Below are 17,649 nucleotides of genomic sequence, written 5' to 3' on the forward strand. Positions count from 1 at the left end.
AAAGAATATACTGGTAGTCTAGGGCCCATTCGTTTTCCAAAAACAACCGATGTTAATCTATGGCGATTGTTTTTTTTTGTTTCTAAGTATTCAACATTCACAGGAAAAGCTTTCAACCGACATTAACAAACTTGGACATCCAGTAAGTAGTTTAGTTATTCCGGCTGACAAATACCGTGGTTTCCGGGCCAAATCATTGACACTTGAAGCTCATTACCTCAATTTAGTTAAAACATGATTCGCAATTATGAAGATGCCTTAACTGTTCTGGCTTTACGAAGCTAATTGCCCTGTTACTACAACTCACCGAGTCCTCGAAACAAAAACTGGTTCGCAACGACGTGCGCTGGCAGTCGTAGCCCATCCTTGAGATAATCACCATTCCGTGCTTTTGGCTTAAATTTAAAAGTTACAATTCCAAAAATTTCCTTGTCACATTCTGGCTTTTATCAACGAAATACTAGATTATTCGATTTTTGAAAAAAATTGTACAAATGTTAACATATTATAATTGTAAAATAATAATTTACGGTAATTCAGGCAATTCGGTGTCATATGACAAAGTCTTAACCTTATGACATTAAATGTCATAATAAAGGGTCAAATGAGTTGTTGGGAGATAAATGATGGCTGTGGCAATATTTTAATGTGGAATACAAATGCAAAACAGGGCACAGGGCGCAACAAATTTTCTCGTTGTACTATTAAATATGGTTCGTTGCTTTCCAAAACTTAACAAGTTTTTTAAAGGGAATTTGTTCCATATTGTAGCCGTTCACTGAATATCTCGAGTTTTCTAGTTTATATACCAGGCAATATCGTGGAGAAAATGTATCACTTGAAGACTCATTTTTGGTTTATGGTGCATCTACTTCAAAAATTACTTGGGTTGTCCTTGAGGCACAATTCATTTAAATTGGAGACATCCGGTCGATAAGGCGTATCAAATAACTACGTAAAAACCTACTTGAGAACCTCGAGATAATTATCTACCAATAAATACAAGGAAGAAACTATGGTTCAGTATTTTTGTGTCCTCTCATCATGAATTCCATAATATTTCTGTGTGCAATAATCGCGTGTGCTGCAGGTGAGCTTCAGTTTGGACAAAATTGCCAAAGTTATTTTTTTAAAGAAACTTTGTAGCTTACGGTAACTGTACTATTTACAAATCTTATGGATTTCTCCTGCGCCGGTTGTTGATGAATCGAATTTACTAATTTTTCGCCAACCCTCCTGTTGGCTCCTTCAGAGCTTAACTGAAATCGGTTTACGTTCTACTAACTACTTAACAAGTTTACCAAAAATCTTGCATACTATACTTTTTCTGCGCCCGTTACTTCTTGAGTACATTTTTGAAAAACAACAAGAATACATGACAAGGTCAGACTTGACAAACATCAAAATTCAAGGCGGGGGAAACATCTCCGAAAACATCCGATTGCTCCCAGACCCCGGTAAAATCCCGGAAATGTTCGAAGTGGCTCGAATCCGTGAAAAACGAAACTGACGTGGTAAAGTGGCGCTTCCCGCACGCTAGATCGATGTGTAATTAGATACTTTTTCTACTCCCGTCTGTAAAATACCTAATTACCCACCGATCTAGCATGCGGGAAGCGTCACTTTACCACGTCAGTCTCGTTTCCCACGAATTCGAGTCATTTCGGACATTTCCGGGATTTTACCGCACGTATTTGGGAGTGATCGGATGTTTCCGCTTTGAATTTTGACGTTTGTCAATTCTGTCGATCATGTCAGTGTTGTTTTGCGAAAATGTACCCAAAAACTAATGGTCGTAGAAAAAGTATAGTATGTAACACGTTCGGTAAACTTTTTTAACTTACTCGTTTATTAAAAACTCACTCCGCTGCCCTCCGCTGCCATTTACCGCACTTGTTGCATAATATACTATTACAGACTTGAGTAGGAAAAGTTGTTTGTTGTTTAGAGATTTCCATTTATTCTCGGAGTTTTGTAGTGAAAGACAAAGGTTAAAGGAAAAATAGTTTAACAAAAAAATTTGACGTTCGGTTAAATGCTTATGTTCGCAACTGCTGATGAAGTTATTTGTTTTATTTGTTGTAAGTCTAGAACTTTATTATTTTTAGTTGAAATTTTTCTTCCTGCCTCGCTAATGCATTCTTGGACAAGTCAAGTATCTGTTTTTATATTTCTTAAGAATTTTTGTTATAAATAAGGGTTTTCAATGTAACGCATGACCACGGTGGCAAGGATGGGGTTACTTTTCGACATATTTTCTTTGGGAGGTTGTGACAAAGTGAATTTTGTCGTGCAAGGCTTAATATAAGTAATGTGGAAATTATTTGAGAGGCGAGCAGAAGTTCAATGGTAAGACGTACAATATTAAGCCAATATGGAAATCAGTCATCTGAGACGACATATGAAATTATTAAGTAGAATGCAAAACAGTCTCAGTTAAGCTCTGAAGAAGCAAACAGGATTGGAGAGAGATCAGCCAGTTGAAATCATCAACACACAGGACACAGGAGAATTACAAAAGATCTATAAATAACAAATTGGCTTAAGTACTACAAATTCCATTATCTGTACACAAAGTCGATCGTCACAATAAGCTATAAGCCTATATAAGTTGACTTGATTAATTTCTTTTAATTCAGACAGGGTGTATTAGGTTTATATTGGCTGTAATATCTTCTAAGCGAACGAAACCCAACTAGCTGGGCTATGTTCGTTTAAAGATTGAGGGCAATGAGTCATTAAAACTACTTGTTTCGATTTCGATTGCCTTTGTTTACTTTTCAATATATGCACACCGTTAAATGCTGCTAGACACGGAGTTCATAGAAAAAGTATTTAATTCTTCATGCCAAGCAAATTGTAAAAACTGTTTATAATGCTTTACTTAATGTTAATAAAGAACTTTCCAGTGAAGCATGAAGCATAAAGATTTTGGTTCCAGATCAAGATCAACGAAGTCTAAAACAACGGATCGTTAATGAACAAAAAATAAGCTGCGAAATTACAATTCCTTTAAGGGGTTTCAAATATCACAAAATAGGCAGGAAATAAGTACCTATGCAATTCGACCGATTACAAAAATGGCTGGCCTGATTTTTCCAGAATATGTCAAACAATATCTGCTTCTAATAAATTCCGGGTCAGAACACGGTTGACCCCAAATTATTTGAGGCTTAGTTGAAGTTACCATGAAGATACAACCGTAGCACTGTTTGAACAATGGGTGTTCTACTGTTCCTCAGAATAGCGAAGAACAATGCAAGCTACCTCATTTATGAACTACATACGGTTCCAGTGTCAAATAATACACAATCGAAAATTCAAAACTACATAGCACCAAAGGATATTTTTAAGGGAGAAAGTGACCTTTGAGAAGTATTGAAGGAGTTCAGCATGAAAGAAGTATATGATATATGCATATTAGGTCACAAAGTTCTTCTCTATGTTAGTACTGTAGAAAATTCTTATAACACTTTTAATCATATTGTTATAGTTATTATAATATCGACAGCTACGCAGAACTGAATGTAGAATATTATAAATGTATCATATTATATAGGTGCAAATAGATATGAAGGAAGCATTAGTAATATTTTAAAACTTGTATTGTCATAATTTTCCATTTCATTAAATTCACTATAAATTCCGAACCGGCACTAGATCTTTTTTTCATCGTACGCTCACAGCATGTTTCTATATTTATGGTACTGGTCTAGGCAGTTTCATTGCATTCGATAAGTCAAAACCGTTTGCCTGTGAAAGCATAAATCCTTATTCTCTGAATAGGTGGTAGTTACAAGCTCCCTAATTGGATTTTATTTAATTTTAGCCAGGAATATAGCGCCCGGCGGGAGAGTAGCAGAAGGTAAAGATGCTGTTCGTGGTGAGTTTCCTTACCAGGTGTCGATTCAAAGAGTGTACACTAACCAGTATATGGCTTTCTGCGGTGGTGCAATTTTATCGCCTGACTACGTACTAAGTGCGGCGCATTGTTTTGGGGAACCCGATCAAACCTCCAACTACAGAGTGGTTGCCGGAATACTCAACCTGAACGACGTCAACGTCGGCGAACAAATCAGAAATATTAAGAAAATATCAAATCACGAATTGTATCCCGGGTGAGTATACGAGAAGACTTTTCCTGAAACTATTTAATTACAATAAGCAATTGACAGTAAGTAGGTTTTAATTCTGATTTAGATATCCCAGCACAGTGACTATCATCGTTTACATTAATCACAATTAAAAGTAAAAAATGCTGTCTCCTAGCAATCTGAACTTCCGCATGCCTAATCCACTGTATATTTATGGAGTTAAGCGAACTTAATGCTTCTTCCCACATATTTAAACAAGCACTTTTCCAAATTGCTGTGGTAAAAATTTTTGGTTATGCCCAAACATTCTAGGTTAAATATTTCGGCGGTCTAACAACTCACTTATACAGTGTAAATTAAAATTTCATGAAGAAAATAGCTACAACTAATAAGAAACGAATTGATTGTCTATGAATTAAGTCAAATAAACTTATCCATCAATCCAAACAATCAATCCAAATTTCAGGATTCAGGTAACCAAAATCCTGTAAAATGTTATAAAAATGAGACAGCAGGTTTATTTAAATTGTTAATTTCGTAAATCAATTGACAATGTATTATCGCATTATGCAATGTATATTAGCCTGTTTGGGTTGCGTAATAAACATTACTAGTACCATATGTACATCACTAGGGAGTTTATGAATTTATTACCAACTCGTTTCTTAGAATGTTATGGTCAACTGACAGTTTCGTGTTTAAGTTCCCTTTATCTGTTGTGCAATATACGGGATGTTTTCTAATTGAATGTCAATGATTAAGGGGGCGATTTTTGGGTCCGTTTTAAAAAGAAAATTTCACAGAAACATATGTCCTTAAGTTCTTAACTACTGAGATGCAGGGTGGTAAAGTTTTGAAAAATATAATATATATTTCTTATATGTGTAACACCACTTTAGAGGCATTATTTAGTCTACCACATTTTTTTTAAAGTACACCAGTGGCGGGCGCACTATTTTGGCAGACATTGATTGTTAAAAGAAAAATTATCACAATCGCCAATCATTTCTAAATTTAATTTCTTGATATTTTTCATCTGATTTAAAAAGAATTAAGAAATTAAATTTCCGTAGAAATTATTGGAGATTGTAAGAATAATTTTTATTTTAAGCCAAAACAGACACGTGAAACTCTGTACGCCCGCCGCTGGCTTATTTAAAAGAAACGTGCTTACACGTATTAAAAAATATATATTTTATTTTTGAAAATATTACCACCAAAAGTGTGAGACATATGTTCATATGAAGTTTGCTTTTTAAAATGGACATTCATTCAATTAGAAAGCATCTTGTAGAATGGATATATTATAAAATGCTCTAAGCAGTAACCTGTCCACAGTAAATAGTTGTAGTGTCACCTGTAGTTGTAGTGCCTATATGTAGGAACGATGTTGCCGCCCCGCATGATATAGCAGTTGTGGAACTATTGGACCCTCTGTCGTACAGCGCGACTATAAAGCCTGCTCTACTTCCGGCACCTAACCAAGAATACACCGGCCTTGCCACTCTTTCTGGTTGGGGTTCAACGGAAAAATTGGTAGCACAGCCTAATACACTGCAATACGTCGATTTGCCTGTGATAAGCATCGAAGGTAAGTTAGTGACTCACTGAACAACTCGGTGAAATGGACCAACAACAAACATCTACACTAAAAGATTTTTATTAATTTTAATATGGCATAACTTTAGTTATTTTAACCTCACCTCAATGATTTTTTCGCTGGACGATAGGTCAGCTCTTTAGTATTGCGATGCGATGAAATGTTGAATTAACACACGACGTTAAACCGTGTTCAAACATGGTTTAGAAGCTGCCCTTCCCTATCCAAATGTTTGGATAAGTCTGCGTGAGAAAAATGTGCCGTACATCCATCACGTGGTAGCAACATATCTCTTCTCGTTTGTTGTTTCTTAAAAAGTTCAATTAAATTTGGTCATTAACTTGACCATTAAAGAAACGTGGTCCTATTGATATCTCCAGTACTCAAAAAGTTGGCTTTATTTGTCTAAAATATTGGAGATATAAAATTCGGACATATCTACAACAACCTACAATATTTAAACGACAAACTAACCAATGTGTAGTATGCTTCGGCCGTCGAATAAGACATTTTTAATGCGATAAACACAATCAGAGTAAGAACATTCCAAGGTTAGATAAATTTAAACGTTGACTATTTAAAACGGTAGATAATTATGAGATTTTAACAAGCATCAAATGACAGCATGAAAGATGCGTACAGCGTTTTGTGAGGGAGGTATACTTTCCGATTTGTTAAATTTCACAACCTACTAAAAACCCAAACTATTACAATAAAAAAAAAGTTTTTTTAACAATCTCGCTAATTAGGAAGGAATGATTTGTGCCAAATGTTATATGTCTTTTATGTTTAATAACTTACTACTTAAAATGTCGGTAATTGATAAACTTTGTCTGATGATTGATGGATGAGTGATTAAAACTAATTTTTTTTAAATGTTTTAAGGATATACATATCATAACGACGTGATTGATGATAGAGATAATTGATATTAAGATAATTAAGATAAACAAAGAAATTTTGTCCCATGCGTAGAATGGTTACCAAAGTTCAACTTGTGACTTTTAAATTTTGCTACTCATATTTTAAGCTAGGAAAAAGATATTGAGATGCGTTTTTTTTTTATTATTGTTTTTGCCCATATGTCAGAAAATGTCATCTGGTAGCGTAACACATTTGCAGTCTTAGGTTAGCCCTTTTTAATTTAACCCTTTTCGAATCATCTGAAAATATATAGTTATAAAGATGGAGTAAAAAGCATTTAACAACAAAAATATGAATTTGTCTCAGCTTTAAAGCAATGTTCACTGTAAACATCATTAATATAAGACAATTTTGCATAAAAGGGATTTTAAAATTCAATATAGCAATTACGCCCTCTGGTGGTCGATTCAGAACCTCAAAAACAATTCTAGCATTTCTCTAGGCCGGTTTACTTAATAATTTTATTTCCAATTTTTGGCAACATTCGTTTACTGAGACCGCATTATTAAATTAAATATATTAATTAATAATTATTTCATTGTAATTAAAATTTAGGTGCCGGTTTTTTTATGTCAGGTTTTTAACACAATTTATTTTCGCATATAATAATAATAATAATAATAATAATAATAATAATAATAAAAATAATCTTTGTTTAACAACGTAGTAAAGTTTGTTCCAAGTCCAGAGGTATAAGAATAACTTTTGTATAAGTGTAATTTTTGTAAACAATTTTTAGAATTTTCTTAACAATAACAATTTTTAAATTTGACAGCTGACTTAGTACTCTCTGGATGACCCCAAAAATCATTAGACTTAAATCTATGAAATTTAGTATGCGGGGGTTTGTAATTAGGCTGCACCCAATAGCGCCATGGGCGACATTGCCACATTTACATATTTTTCCTAATCTACCAAACTTTATATGTAAAGGTCATGTTATTCCATTTTTGGATTGATCGTCCATGCACAGGGCGACCAAAAACTAAAACGGGCGACGAACGGGCTCTGCAAATATTTTATTATCTTCTGTAGTTAATCAAAAACCTTCGACTACACAATTAGCTGCGGACAATAGTTCTAGTGAGTCATCGGTGAAAAGAATCTTGGCAGAGTACAAGCATGAGCCATCTCCTTCAGAAATTGCCTGAAGATGAGATCGGCGAACGGAATTCTCAAGACTATGTCGGCTTAAAATAAAAATGGCAAATTCTCGATATCTTAAGTTTATTTTAACAAAATGAAATGATCTGTTTGAGTATTTCAAATATTTTACACAAATATGTATGTAATTCAAATTAAATATTCATCTCTTCATTTTAAAATTTTAGATATTTATTTAGCAACTTGAATTGAGCATATACGAATTCATTTTAAAAATATAAAGTTACTCTATTTAAATGAGCATAATTTTATATTGAATTTTTGGTAGTTTTAAATTAGTTAAATATATACTTCAAAATATTCAAATAGTTGCTTTAAATCAGGCATTATATCAATTCCGTCCAAAAAAGTTATACCTGTTTTGTTTGATCTTATTGCAGTTTAATATTGAGGGGGTAATTTTATCATAAAAAATGGAGATATTTTTAAAGTAAATTTTTGTATAGCTGTTCTTAGACCATTCTACCAATTGAAAACTTTAATTTTGGGAGATACAAAAATACATGCGAATATTGACCAATGATTTTTGATAATTTCTAACAAATAAAGGTAGTTAAGAAATACGTTTAAAAATGGGCTTTTTCATAGAAGTTTATAATTCTGTATTAATAATTATGACAAAAACAAATTCCTACGATTGTTAAACACCAGTGATTAATAACACATTTTACTAAGAAGGTAAGCCGAAAGAGACATTTACATTATTTGCAACAATTCTATCTACCCGAAACTAGTATTTTGATTTTTAGATGCAGAGAATTTTTGTGATTCAGAATACCGATTTAATCTTACATGTAAATAGTTATTTTAAAATTACTTCTGGACGAAGAAAAAAATTCATTACCAACTTATTCTTTTATTTTCGAAAATAGAAGGAGGGAGGACTTTTCTGTTAGTGTGTGGTTGTCTGTTTCTCCTTATAAAAAATCCTACAAAAAGAGAGAACAACACATGATTACAAAATTCTTTAAAAACTTTTCAAATTAAGAAGTGCATGCACATGTTTATTGATTCTACTTAAAATCAAGTACTACACTTAATCTAAACAAAATTATGTCACCTATTCTTTCTTAAATGCATTAACAGTATATACAAAAGCAACTACTCCGACACATTTTTTGGTCTGTATTTAGATTTATTAAAATAGAAGGCACTTAAAGTGTATTTACCACTAAGCTCTGTTGGTGTTTTTAGAATGTAACGACAACATCAATAAAGCCATTTTCGGGACCAACCCTCTCGATCTGGAAAACAACGTTTGCACCGGTTCAGCAGCGCATGAAATGGCTTGCAGTGGTGATTCTGGAGGTCCTTTGGCGATCAACGGTACCGTTATTGGGGTCGTTTCTTGGGGAATCAGCGGATGTGGGACCGACCTCAACCCGCCAACTGTATACGTCAAAGTCTCGAAATACATCGATTGGATTGGAGAACATTCTAGCGGCGTTGTACCGTCTGCTTTGTAAAATTTTATAAACCAGTAATAAAAAAAATTTAGTTATTAATAAAATGGTCTGAGGGGCAATTTCAAAAAAGATGCAAGAAGAGTTCATAGATTTCATTGCGCTTAAACTTCAAACACAAAATTTACGTCAATTTTTATTACTTTAAGAATTAGCATTAGTGTAATGTGAGTGGCGTGACTAGCCCTTTAAAATAATCTCCTATTTGGGTAGTCACATAAAGTAAAATGGTTTAAGACCAATCCATGCCATTTACATTGCACGTATTTAATACACTGCCAAAGTAATGTTGTGTATTTTCGTTACTTTCGAACTAATACCTACACGCACGGGACCAATATAAGCGCATAATGAATTTATTAGATCCATTATCCTTATATTCCAACGCGCATGTGACCCTTACTCTCTACAACTAGAAAAGAAAAATGTACTTTACAAATAACACAACATGATAACAAAAAGTGTAATGCTCAACTCGTATCAGCTAAACGAGCACTTTCAAAAATATAATATTTCTACTCCCTTCTATAAAATTCCTAATTATACACCGATCTAGAGTGAAAAAGGCGCAACTTTACCACGTGAGTTTCTTGTCCCATGGATCCGAGCCCCTTCGGACATTTGGGATATTACCGCACAGGTTTGAGAGCAATCAGATGCTTTCGGAGATTGTACCTCACAGCTTGAATTTTGACCTTTGTCCATTCTGACGGTGATGTTAGTAAATGTATTCGTGTTGTTTTGCAAAAATGTACCCAAAAACTGACGGCCGTAGCAAAAGTATAGTGTGAACATGTTTGATAAAATTTCTAAATACCGATTACCGCACTTCTTGCATAATATACTATACTTGGAATGTCTATTTTAACATTACAGAATAAAATAATTTATTTTCAAAATGCTCATACACGGTGCGGCAAAAAGGTAAGCAGGATTTCAAATAGTGGTTGTTCGGAATGTGAAACCGGCAACACTATATACGCACTCGCGTTAGGCAGACAAAAGCATGCAATTTTCAGTTATCGACATGGCTCGAAGCGGAGTGCATCGCGCTTTCGTTGTCGAGGAGTTTATTAGAAATGGGGAATCTGTAATAGGGACGCAGCGCGCCTTTCGTAATCAGTTTGATGTTGGTCGGCATGGCGCGGGTGCGAATGGATACAGGTTCTGCGCTTAACCGAAAATCTACTGGCCGACCAAGGACAGTAAGAACACCGGAAAATGTCAATCCAGTAAGATTTTCCGTACAACAGTATCCAAGGCGTTCAGCTCGTAAGCATGCAGCTGCTTTGTGAATTCCCTCCCGATAGAAGTGTTCGAAGAATTTTACACAACTCACTAAAAATGCATCCGTAGAAAAAGTGCAGGAATAAAGCGCAAGAGATTTTGAAACCCGTACAAATTTTTGCCGGGATATTCTTTAAAACATTCCCAGAGGCGCTGTATTCATGCCTAGCGATGAAGCTCACTTTCACCTCTCGGGTACCGTAAATAAGCAAAATTTCCGTTATTGGTCAGCAAATAGTCCACAGGAATGAGCAACCTCTTCACAGTCCAAAAGTCACCGTCTGGTGTGCAATCTCGGAGTTCGGCGTGTGGGGTCCTTACTTTTTCGAAGAAGATGGAATAACGGTAACAGTCAACGGAGATCGATATTTTGATATGTTTAACAATTTATTGCGACCAAAAGTGAACGAGTTGAACAACGATCAAAGCGAACATCTTTGGTTCCAGCAAGATGGTGCTACATCGCATACAACGTGTCGTTCACTAAATCTTCTTCAAGAAATGATCCATCGGGTAATGATGCGCTTCCACTAGAAGCTACTAGAGTGCATCAACAATAATGGCCATCATTTAAAAGTCATCATTTTTAAAAAATAACGTTCCTAAATGGCATAAAATGTACTCAAAAATAATTTAAAAAAAAAGTTTGCTTTATGTAGTTTGGTTTTTATTAACATCCCAAATAGTACCTGTCATTTTCCCGCACCCTGTACTTTCGCAATCCATAAATTCATAAATATATTTCGCATATAATTAATTGCTCTATCGAAATAAGCTACTTTCCGGCTGAGTGGAAGTTTGGAAAGTTTCTAATACAAGGACGTATAATGACATTCGTTTGATAGGCATTTTTTCGGCAATTTCAAAAATTTACGAAAAAATGTTGTGTAATCAAATCTACGAATTTTTTGTTGTTAAAATATTGTTGCACATACGGAATGTGGTTTGAAAAAGAAGTCTGGGGCACAAGTAGTATTTCTTAATGTATTGTGTATTGTAAGTTAAGAAAATGAGTAACGTTCTTGTGCAATTAGATTTCTCGAAAACTTTTTGTATCATCAACTTCTAATATCAAAGCTAAAATATTATGGATTTTCTGATAAACCTGATGAAAATTTTCGGATCAGGCGCAAATACTCTCGGGGGTCCATTTTATGTCCTCTGTTTTATTGTGTATATTTCGGACTTTACAAAATCATTAACTTTCTGTGAAATTCAAACATTTCACCAATTTATTATTGGTTTGATGATAATATTTTTTTTGATTTTTTGATGATTTTTTTTTAATAAAAATAAAATGATTTTAATTGATGGCACTGTACTTAACTTCGTTCATTATGCTAAGAACTTGGGTAAGTGTTTAGACAGCGAACTAAAATTTAAAGAACATTTAAAAATCATATTTTGAAGAGCATATACGGAACTAAAAATATTATACAGTAATAGACAAATTTTAGTTCAAAAGTTAAGGAAAAAGTTGTGCGAGTCCCTTGTCTTATCAAATTTTAATTACATTAATTTTGTATATAGTTTTCATTTAGATAAGGAGTATAGAATTCAAACAAATTCAAAACCAATGTGTGCGCTTTGTGTATGGCTTAAGAAAGTACGATCATATTTCTAATTTTTATAAACATATTGGCTGGCTTAGGATTAAGTCTCGTAGAAAACCAAGTTTCTGTACTTTTTTAATATTAATAAACACTTGTTCAATAGAGTGGTTAATTCTAAGCTAGAATGCGCCAGTCGAGGGTACAACTAATTGATTTCTGTATTGTATGTTTGTTATACTATTTTCTGTAATAAAAGTAATTTATTATTTATTAACTTGTAATTTAACATTTATTTTTGCATAACTCTTAAACGTATCATGATGATCTTTTGGGTCGTTTTGGGTCAAACATAGTACAGGTTTTAAAATTAAATTCTGTTATTTAGATAACACAATTAAATTAGAAGAAAAAATGTTCAGATATTCGCAGTGACTTGGTTAATGAAAGCTGTATCGGCTACACCTTGATAAAACAGCTGCCATAAATCAATAAATTACTGTGACATTCTGAACATTTTTGTTCTAATTTAATTGTGTTAAATGGATTTTCATCATATAAAAGCCACCTCGGTTCAATTATTAAGATGACATTCAACTTCATTAGCTGCATTCCTATAACTGTAATATTTGGAACAAAATAGAGTTTTGAACATCTGATCAAATAACATATCATTTTAAAAAAATATGTGGAATAACATTGCGTTATTGCGGAATATTCTGAATAATCATTGTAAACATTTTCTTATTCCTATTTTTTATTATTCTAAAAAAAATCAATTTAATATTTTGTTCAGCTTAATATCTTTTTGCGTGGGCCAGCTATTGTAAAATTTTACAAGGATTAGCTAATACACTTTTTGAATAATCAATTCATACAGAACGTCACAACAAAAAAGTCTAAAAAAAATAGTAACAGTAAAAACCCTTTCATTTATGTACATGCTATATATTTGACATTATCCTCAAGAAGTTCAATACAAAATTTTTAAACATAAATAGGCACATTTATGGTGATTTTGTGCAAAAATTGTTGTGCTTTTTAATGGCAATATAAATTTTGCCCCAAACTTTGTGCAAAAAAAAATTGTTTTCTCAGAAATGTAAATATTTGAAACACGCTGTATGACTTACCAACAAAATCACGTATTGGTCATTTAAATAAATATATTACCCAATCCCTGTAAAATTTTGAATTAGCTAGGTCACTTTCACAAAAGTCGGTATAAAGCTGCAAAAACAATTTTTTTTTTCGATTTAGTGGAAAGAAATTGGTATAGGTAAATATCAACAACGTTACTCAAAATTTCTATTCCATGTGAATTTTCAATGTGTGCTTAAATATTTTAAAAATATAGATCCTCGCACACTATGGCCGTATACCAAAATAAAAAAAACCTACATGTAAACTTCTAACAAGACAGTCGACATGAATCACATTTGCAGAAAAAAATCATTTACATTGTTGCTCCAGCTCAAGTAACAATTAGGCGCAGCGATATTTTCGGAATTTTTCGAACAGGGTTTTAAAGTTCCATTTTCGAGAATAAAAGCTTTGGTTCTCATTTCGCAAAAGTAAATAATTCCTGCTTTTTTGTCACGCCTACAAGGTTTGTACTTGACGTGGTTAGAAAAAATTGCAAAAGTGGATACACGCGATGTATTTTATTTTAAAGTATGTACACGGATGGAGTGACACGAGGATAAACAAACTACAAAGTGAAAGATGCAGAAAAAAAAATTATCTATAAGAAATTTTTGCTAATTGCGTTGCGAAAAAAATACAAAAATATAAAAGACTGATCTTGTAGATGTGGTTGTCGTTTATGCCACAATTTCGATTTACATTTAATAATAATAGCATTTCATATAGTGATTTATTATCTCATTTTCAAATTCACAGAAGATATAGTGAAGGCCATTAAAAGAACACAATCTAAAAATATAAATGAATAATTAGAAAAGAATAAAATACATTGGTTGTTGCTAATAAACGCAATAAGAAATTAAAAAAAAAATCCCTTATAGACACTCGCTTCTGGTTATGTATTTATATCTCCTTCAAAAATTACTCACGTTGCCCTTGAAATACAATTTATTTAAATTGGAGATATCCGGTGGTTAAAACGTATCAAATAACTATGTAGAGACCATCTTGAGAACATCTCAAATCGAGATAGTTATCTACCAAATAAATACAAAGCGGAAACTATGATTCAGTATTTCTTTATCTTGTCTATATGAATGCAGTAATATTCCTGTGTGCAATAATAGCATGTGCAACAGGTGAGCTTTAATTTGTACAAAATTGCTAAAGTTAATTTTTCAAAGAAACTTCTGCAGCCTACGGCAACAGTCTTCTGGATTCTGGATAAATCGAACTTGCAGATCTCTTGACAACCGTTCCCTTCGCCAGTTGAAAGCTTAACTGAAAATGTACATGCTTATGTAATGTTTGAGGGATGCAGAGGTAAAGGAGGGACCTGAACATTATCTTGGTTACTATTTACAAATCTTCTGGATTCCTCCTGCGCCAATATGGAAATCATCCGACTTAATGTTCATGTCCCTCCTTTAGCTCCGCCCCCTCAAACAATATATAAACAGCTACAGATTAGAATGCGAGCCACTTTCAGTTTAGTTCTGAATAAACCAACGGGATGATTGGCGAAGCTTCTGCAAGTTTGATTTATAAACAACCGACGTAGGGAGAATCCAGAATATTTGTAGCCTGTGGAAGTTTGATTGGAAAATTGTCTTGAATAACTGATTATCATATGAATAAAAGGTGAGGGTTAAAGTTGTTTGGCTGTTTAGAGATTTTGTAGATTTTCTGTTTTTTTTTCTAGTAGAAGAATTGATTACATGCAAGAATTTTAGTCTAAGCACCAGATTTGGCATCCGGTTTCATGATTATGTTCGGCCACAGCTGATGAGTCTATTTGTCGTAGTTTTAAGGCTTTTTTATGTCTTGTAGCATACACGTGGAAAGCTCTAAATGTTTGAAAGAGAATTTGATCTATATTGCTGAGTCTCTGGACAAAGGAATTCAAGTCGACGTAGTGTATACCGACGTAGCCAAGGCTTTCGATCCTGTTGATCACTCTACGTTGATAAAGAAAACTTGTATGCTGGGTTTTAGTGAGTCACTTGTGAATCTATTCACTTCGTATCTACACAACAGAGTGCTTTCTGCGTGTTTCAATGGATTCAATTCTAGGCAGATTATTGTTTTCAATATTCCTAAAAGATCTATCGGACAAAATTTCCTGTGACTTTCTGCTCTTTGCAGACGACTTGAAAATATATAGATCTATTTCTTCCTATGAAGACTGTGTGTTGATTCAGGATCAGCTATCAAACATTTCCGATTGGTGCGTACAAAACAAACTCACTCTTAACGTTTCTAAGCGTAAAGTATGTTCATACACATGAAATCGTCAAACATCGTTATTTTTTTATAAACTAAATAACATTACCTTGTTTTCAGATGTAATTCTATAAAAGATTTGGGCGTTATCTTCTATTCGCAGCTTTCATTTTCGGAACATCTCGACTTCATAGTTAGATCTGCCCTTAAGGTTCTTGGTTTCATTATTCGCAACTTCTCAGCGTTCTTGCTCTAAAGATAGTGTATTCGTTGGTTAGGTCCAAGCTCGAGTATACGTCGGTAGTATGGGCACCTATTTACTCAACTTATATTCGGTCACTTGAGTATGTTCAAAGGAGATTTATAAAGTTTCTTGCTTTTAGAGTGGATGGTTTCTATCGAGGGAGCTATTGGATAGTTTTGGTTAGTTTGTTGACTCGATGAGTTTACTTGCGCAAATTGATTTTCGTGTTCAGCAGGCTAATGCAAGACACATTCTTACGTTTAGCTTAGGGATTCCCTGAACAAATTTATTACGGAGGTCTCCGCTGTATCAGATGTGCTCGCATTTCAACTTAATTAGTAAATATTGTTATATTTTAAATGATAGTTTACCAAAGCTGATGAGAATTTGCAGCCAGCACTATATCACTAACGGTTAAAGTCCATCTGTAGGTAGTGACAGTTTAAGTAGTTCGCGCTCTCTTGTTCTCGTATTAATCTTACTTCTCTTATATGTTTAAACCTTTTGTTTCTTGTTTTCTATGCTGCTTCTTTTGTATAGTTTTAACTTTATAAAATTAATTGTTTTATGAATTTTTGTTATTGCCTGTAATTGGTAATTTCTGTTGGGCAAGTAAATCTATTATTATTATTATTATTATTTAATGGATTAAGGATGACTTTATCATTATAGCTCTGAAGATTCTTTGATATGTGGTAAATAATGTTTTCAATATAAGAAAAAGGCACAGTGAGAAGTGTTGGGTTGCTTTTGGACTGATTTTTGTGGGGAGGTTGTGTTGAAGTGAATTTTATAATAATAATAATAATAATATATTTATCAACACATTAAATAATATACAGATATTCTACTTTTTTATAATACGCCAAATGTGTTACAAACAAACCTACTATAGAAATTTCTTGAGCGTGGGCAGCGTTAATTAATATGTTATATTTTCCACGAATTTGTAACACCATTAATGTCCATAGCAACCCCAACACTAGAATTTATATTATTACTTAAATAACAAAGTTTGTCTTAAGCTCCAGTAGATATAAGCAATATAATATTAATATAAATAATATATTAGGCCAACAAGATAAAATCAGTTAAATGAATTATTTTTAAAAAAATCTCTTTAAAGAATAAATTAATTGCACTTTTATACCTACTACTTTATTCAATTCTATTAAATCGTGCATAAGTTTACGTGGTTTTTCAGTTATCTAAAGTTTCCTTTTTTTTCCAATTCTGTAAAGTAAATGACTACTCAATATTAGATTTAATTTCTTATTAATAAAAATGTCTCAGAATGGGTGAGATTATTGTTATTTTCAAATTCAATACCAAGACATATGATATTTAGGCAATATGGAAATCATCCGAGACAATGTTTACGCCTTTCCTTTAGCTCCGTCTCTCTCAAACAGTATATAATACTATAAAGTAGAGGAAGTCGATCGTCGCCAAGAAAATTGATATAAGCCTATATGAGTTTACTTGATTAATTTATTTTTATTCAGACAGGATGTATTAGGTTTATATTTGGTGTAATGTATTTCAAGCGAACGAAATCCAATTAGCTAAGCTACGTTTGATTAAAAATTGTGGGAAATAAGTTGTTAAAACTACTTGTTTAGATTTCCATTTCCTTTATTTCCCTTATCTATCAGCATTGACACCCCGTTAAGGAGTGTTCCGCATCCAGATTTTGGAAAGTCATTAAATTTGTTAAATTTTGTAGTGCAGTGTTCATAAAAAAAGTATTTAACTCTCGATGTCAAGTAAATTGAAAACTGCTTACAATTCTTTACTAATTACGAATGTTAATAGAGGATTTAATGCTAGTGGTAATGCAAGTGAACCAGGGAGGGTAAAGATTTTCATTCAATTTATGAGAAAGTGATATGGTCTGTTCATAGATATAAGAAAGTGACCAATTGCTTTTGAACGGATTATCCAAGGGTGGTCA

The 17,649-nt window shown here is 33.2% G+C and overlaps 1 protein-coding gene across 1 annotated transcript; it reads left to right on the forward strand.

The window, feature by feature from the left end:
- The first annotated feature begins 1,017 nt into the window (after nt 1–1,017).
- Nucleotides 1,018–9,604, forward strand: LOC132704810 (trypsin-1-like). Its single transcript, XM_060675078.1, has 4 exons — nt 1,018–1,090; nt 3,830–4,118; nt 5,477–5,685; nt 8,977–9,604. The coding sequence occupies exons 1-4, from the start codon at nt 1,045–1,047 to the stop codon at nt 9,246–9,248; spliced, it is 816 nt and encodes a 271-aa protein (XP_060531061.1). The 5' UTR covers nt 1,018–1,044; the 3' UTR covers nt 9,249–9,604.
- Nucleotides 9,605–17,649: the final 8,045 nt, after the last annotated feature.

Source organism: Cylas formicarius, unplaced genomic scaffold, assembly GCF_029955315.1.
Source record: "Cylas formicarius isolate icCylForm1 unplaced genomic scaffold, icCylForm1.1 PGA_scaffold_7__23_contigs__length_41026272, whole genome shotgun sequence".
Classification (NCBI taxonomy): domain Eukaryota; kingdom Metazoa; phylum Arthropoda; class Insecta; order Coleoptera; family Brentidae; genus Cylas; species Cylas formicarius.

Excerpts from the sequence above, each read along its gene's own strand:
- LOC132704810 (XM_060675078.1), top strand. The coding sequence starts at position 1,045 with ATGAATTCCATAATATTTCTGTGTGCAATAATCGCGTGTGCTGCAG. Across the intron at positions 4,119-5,476 it reads AATCACGAATTGTATCCCGG|GAACGATGTTGCCGCCCCGC; the intron begins GTGAGTATACGA and ends GCCTATATGTAG. Across the intron at positions 5,686-8,976 it reads GCCTGTGATAAGCATCGAAG|AATGTAACGACAACATCAAT; the intron begins GTAAGTTAGTGA and ends TGGTGTTTTTAG.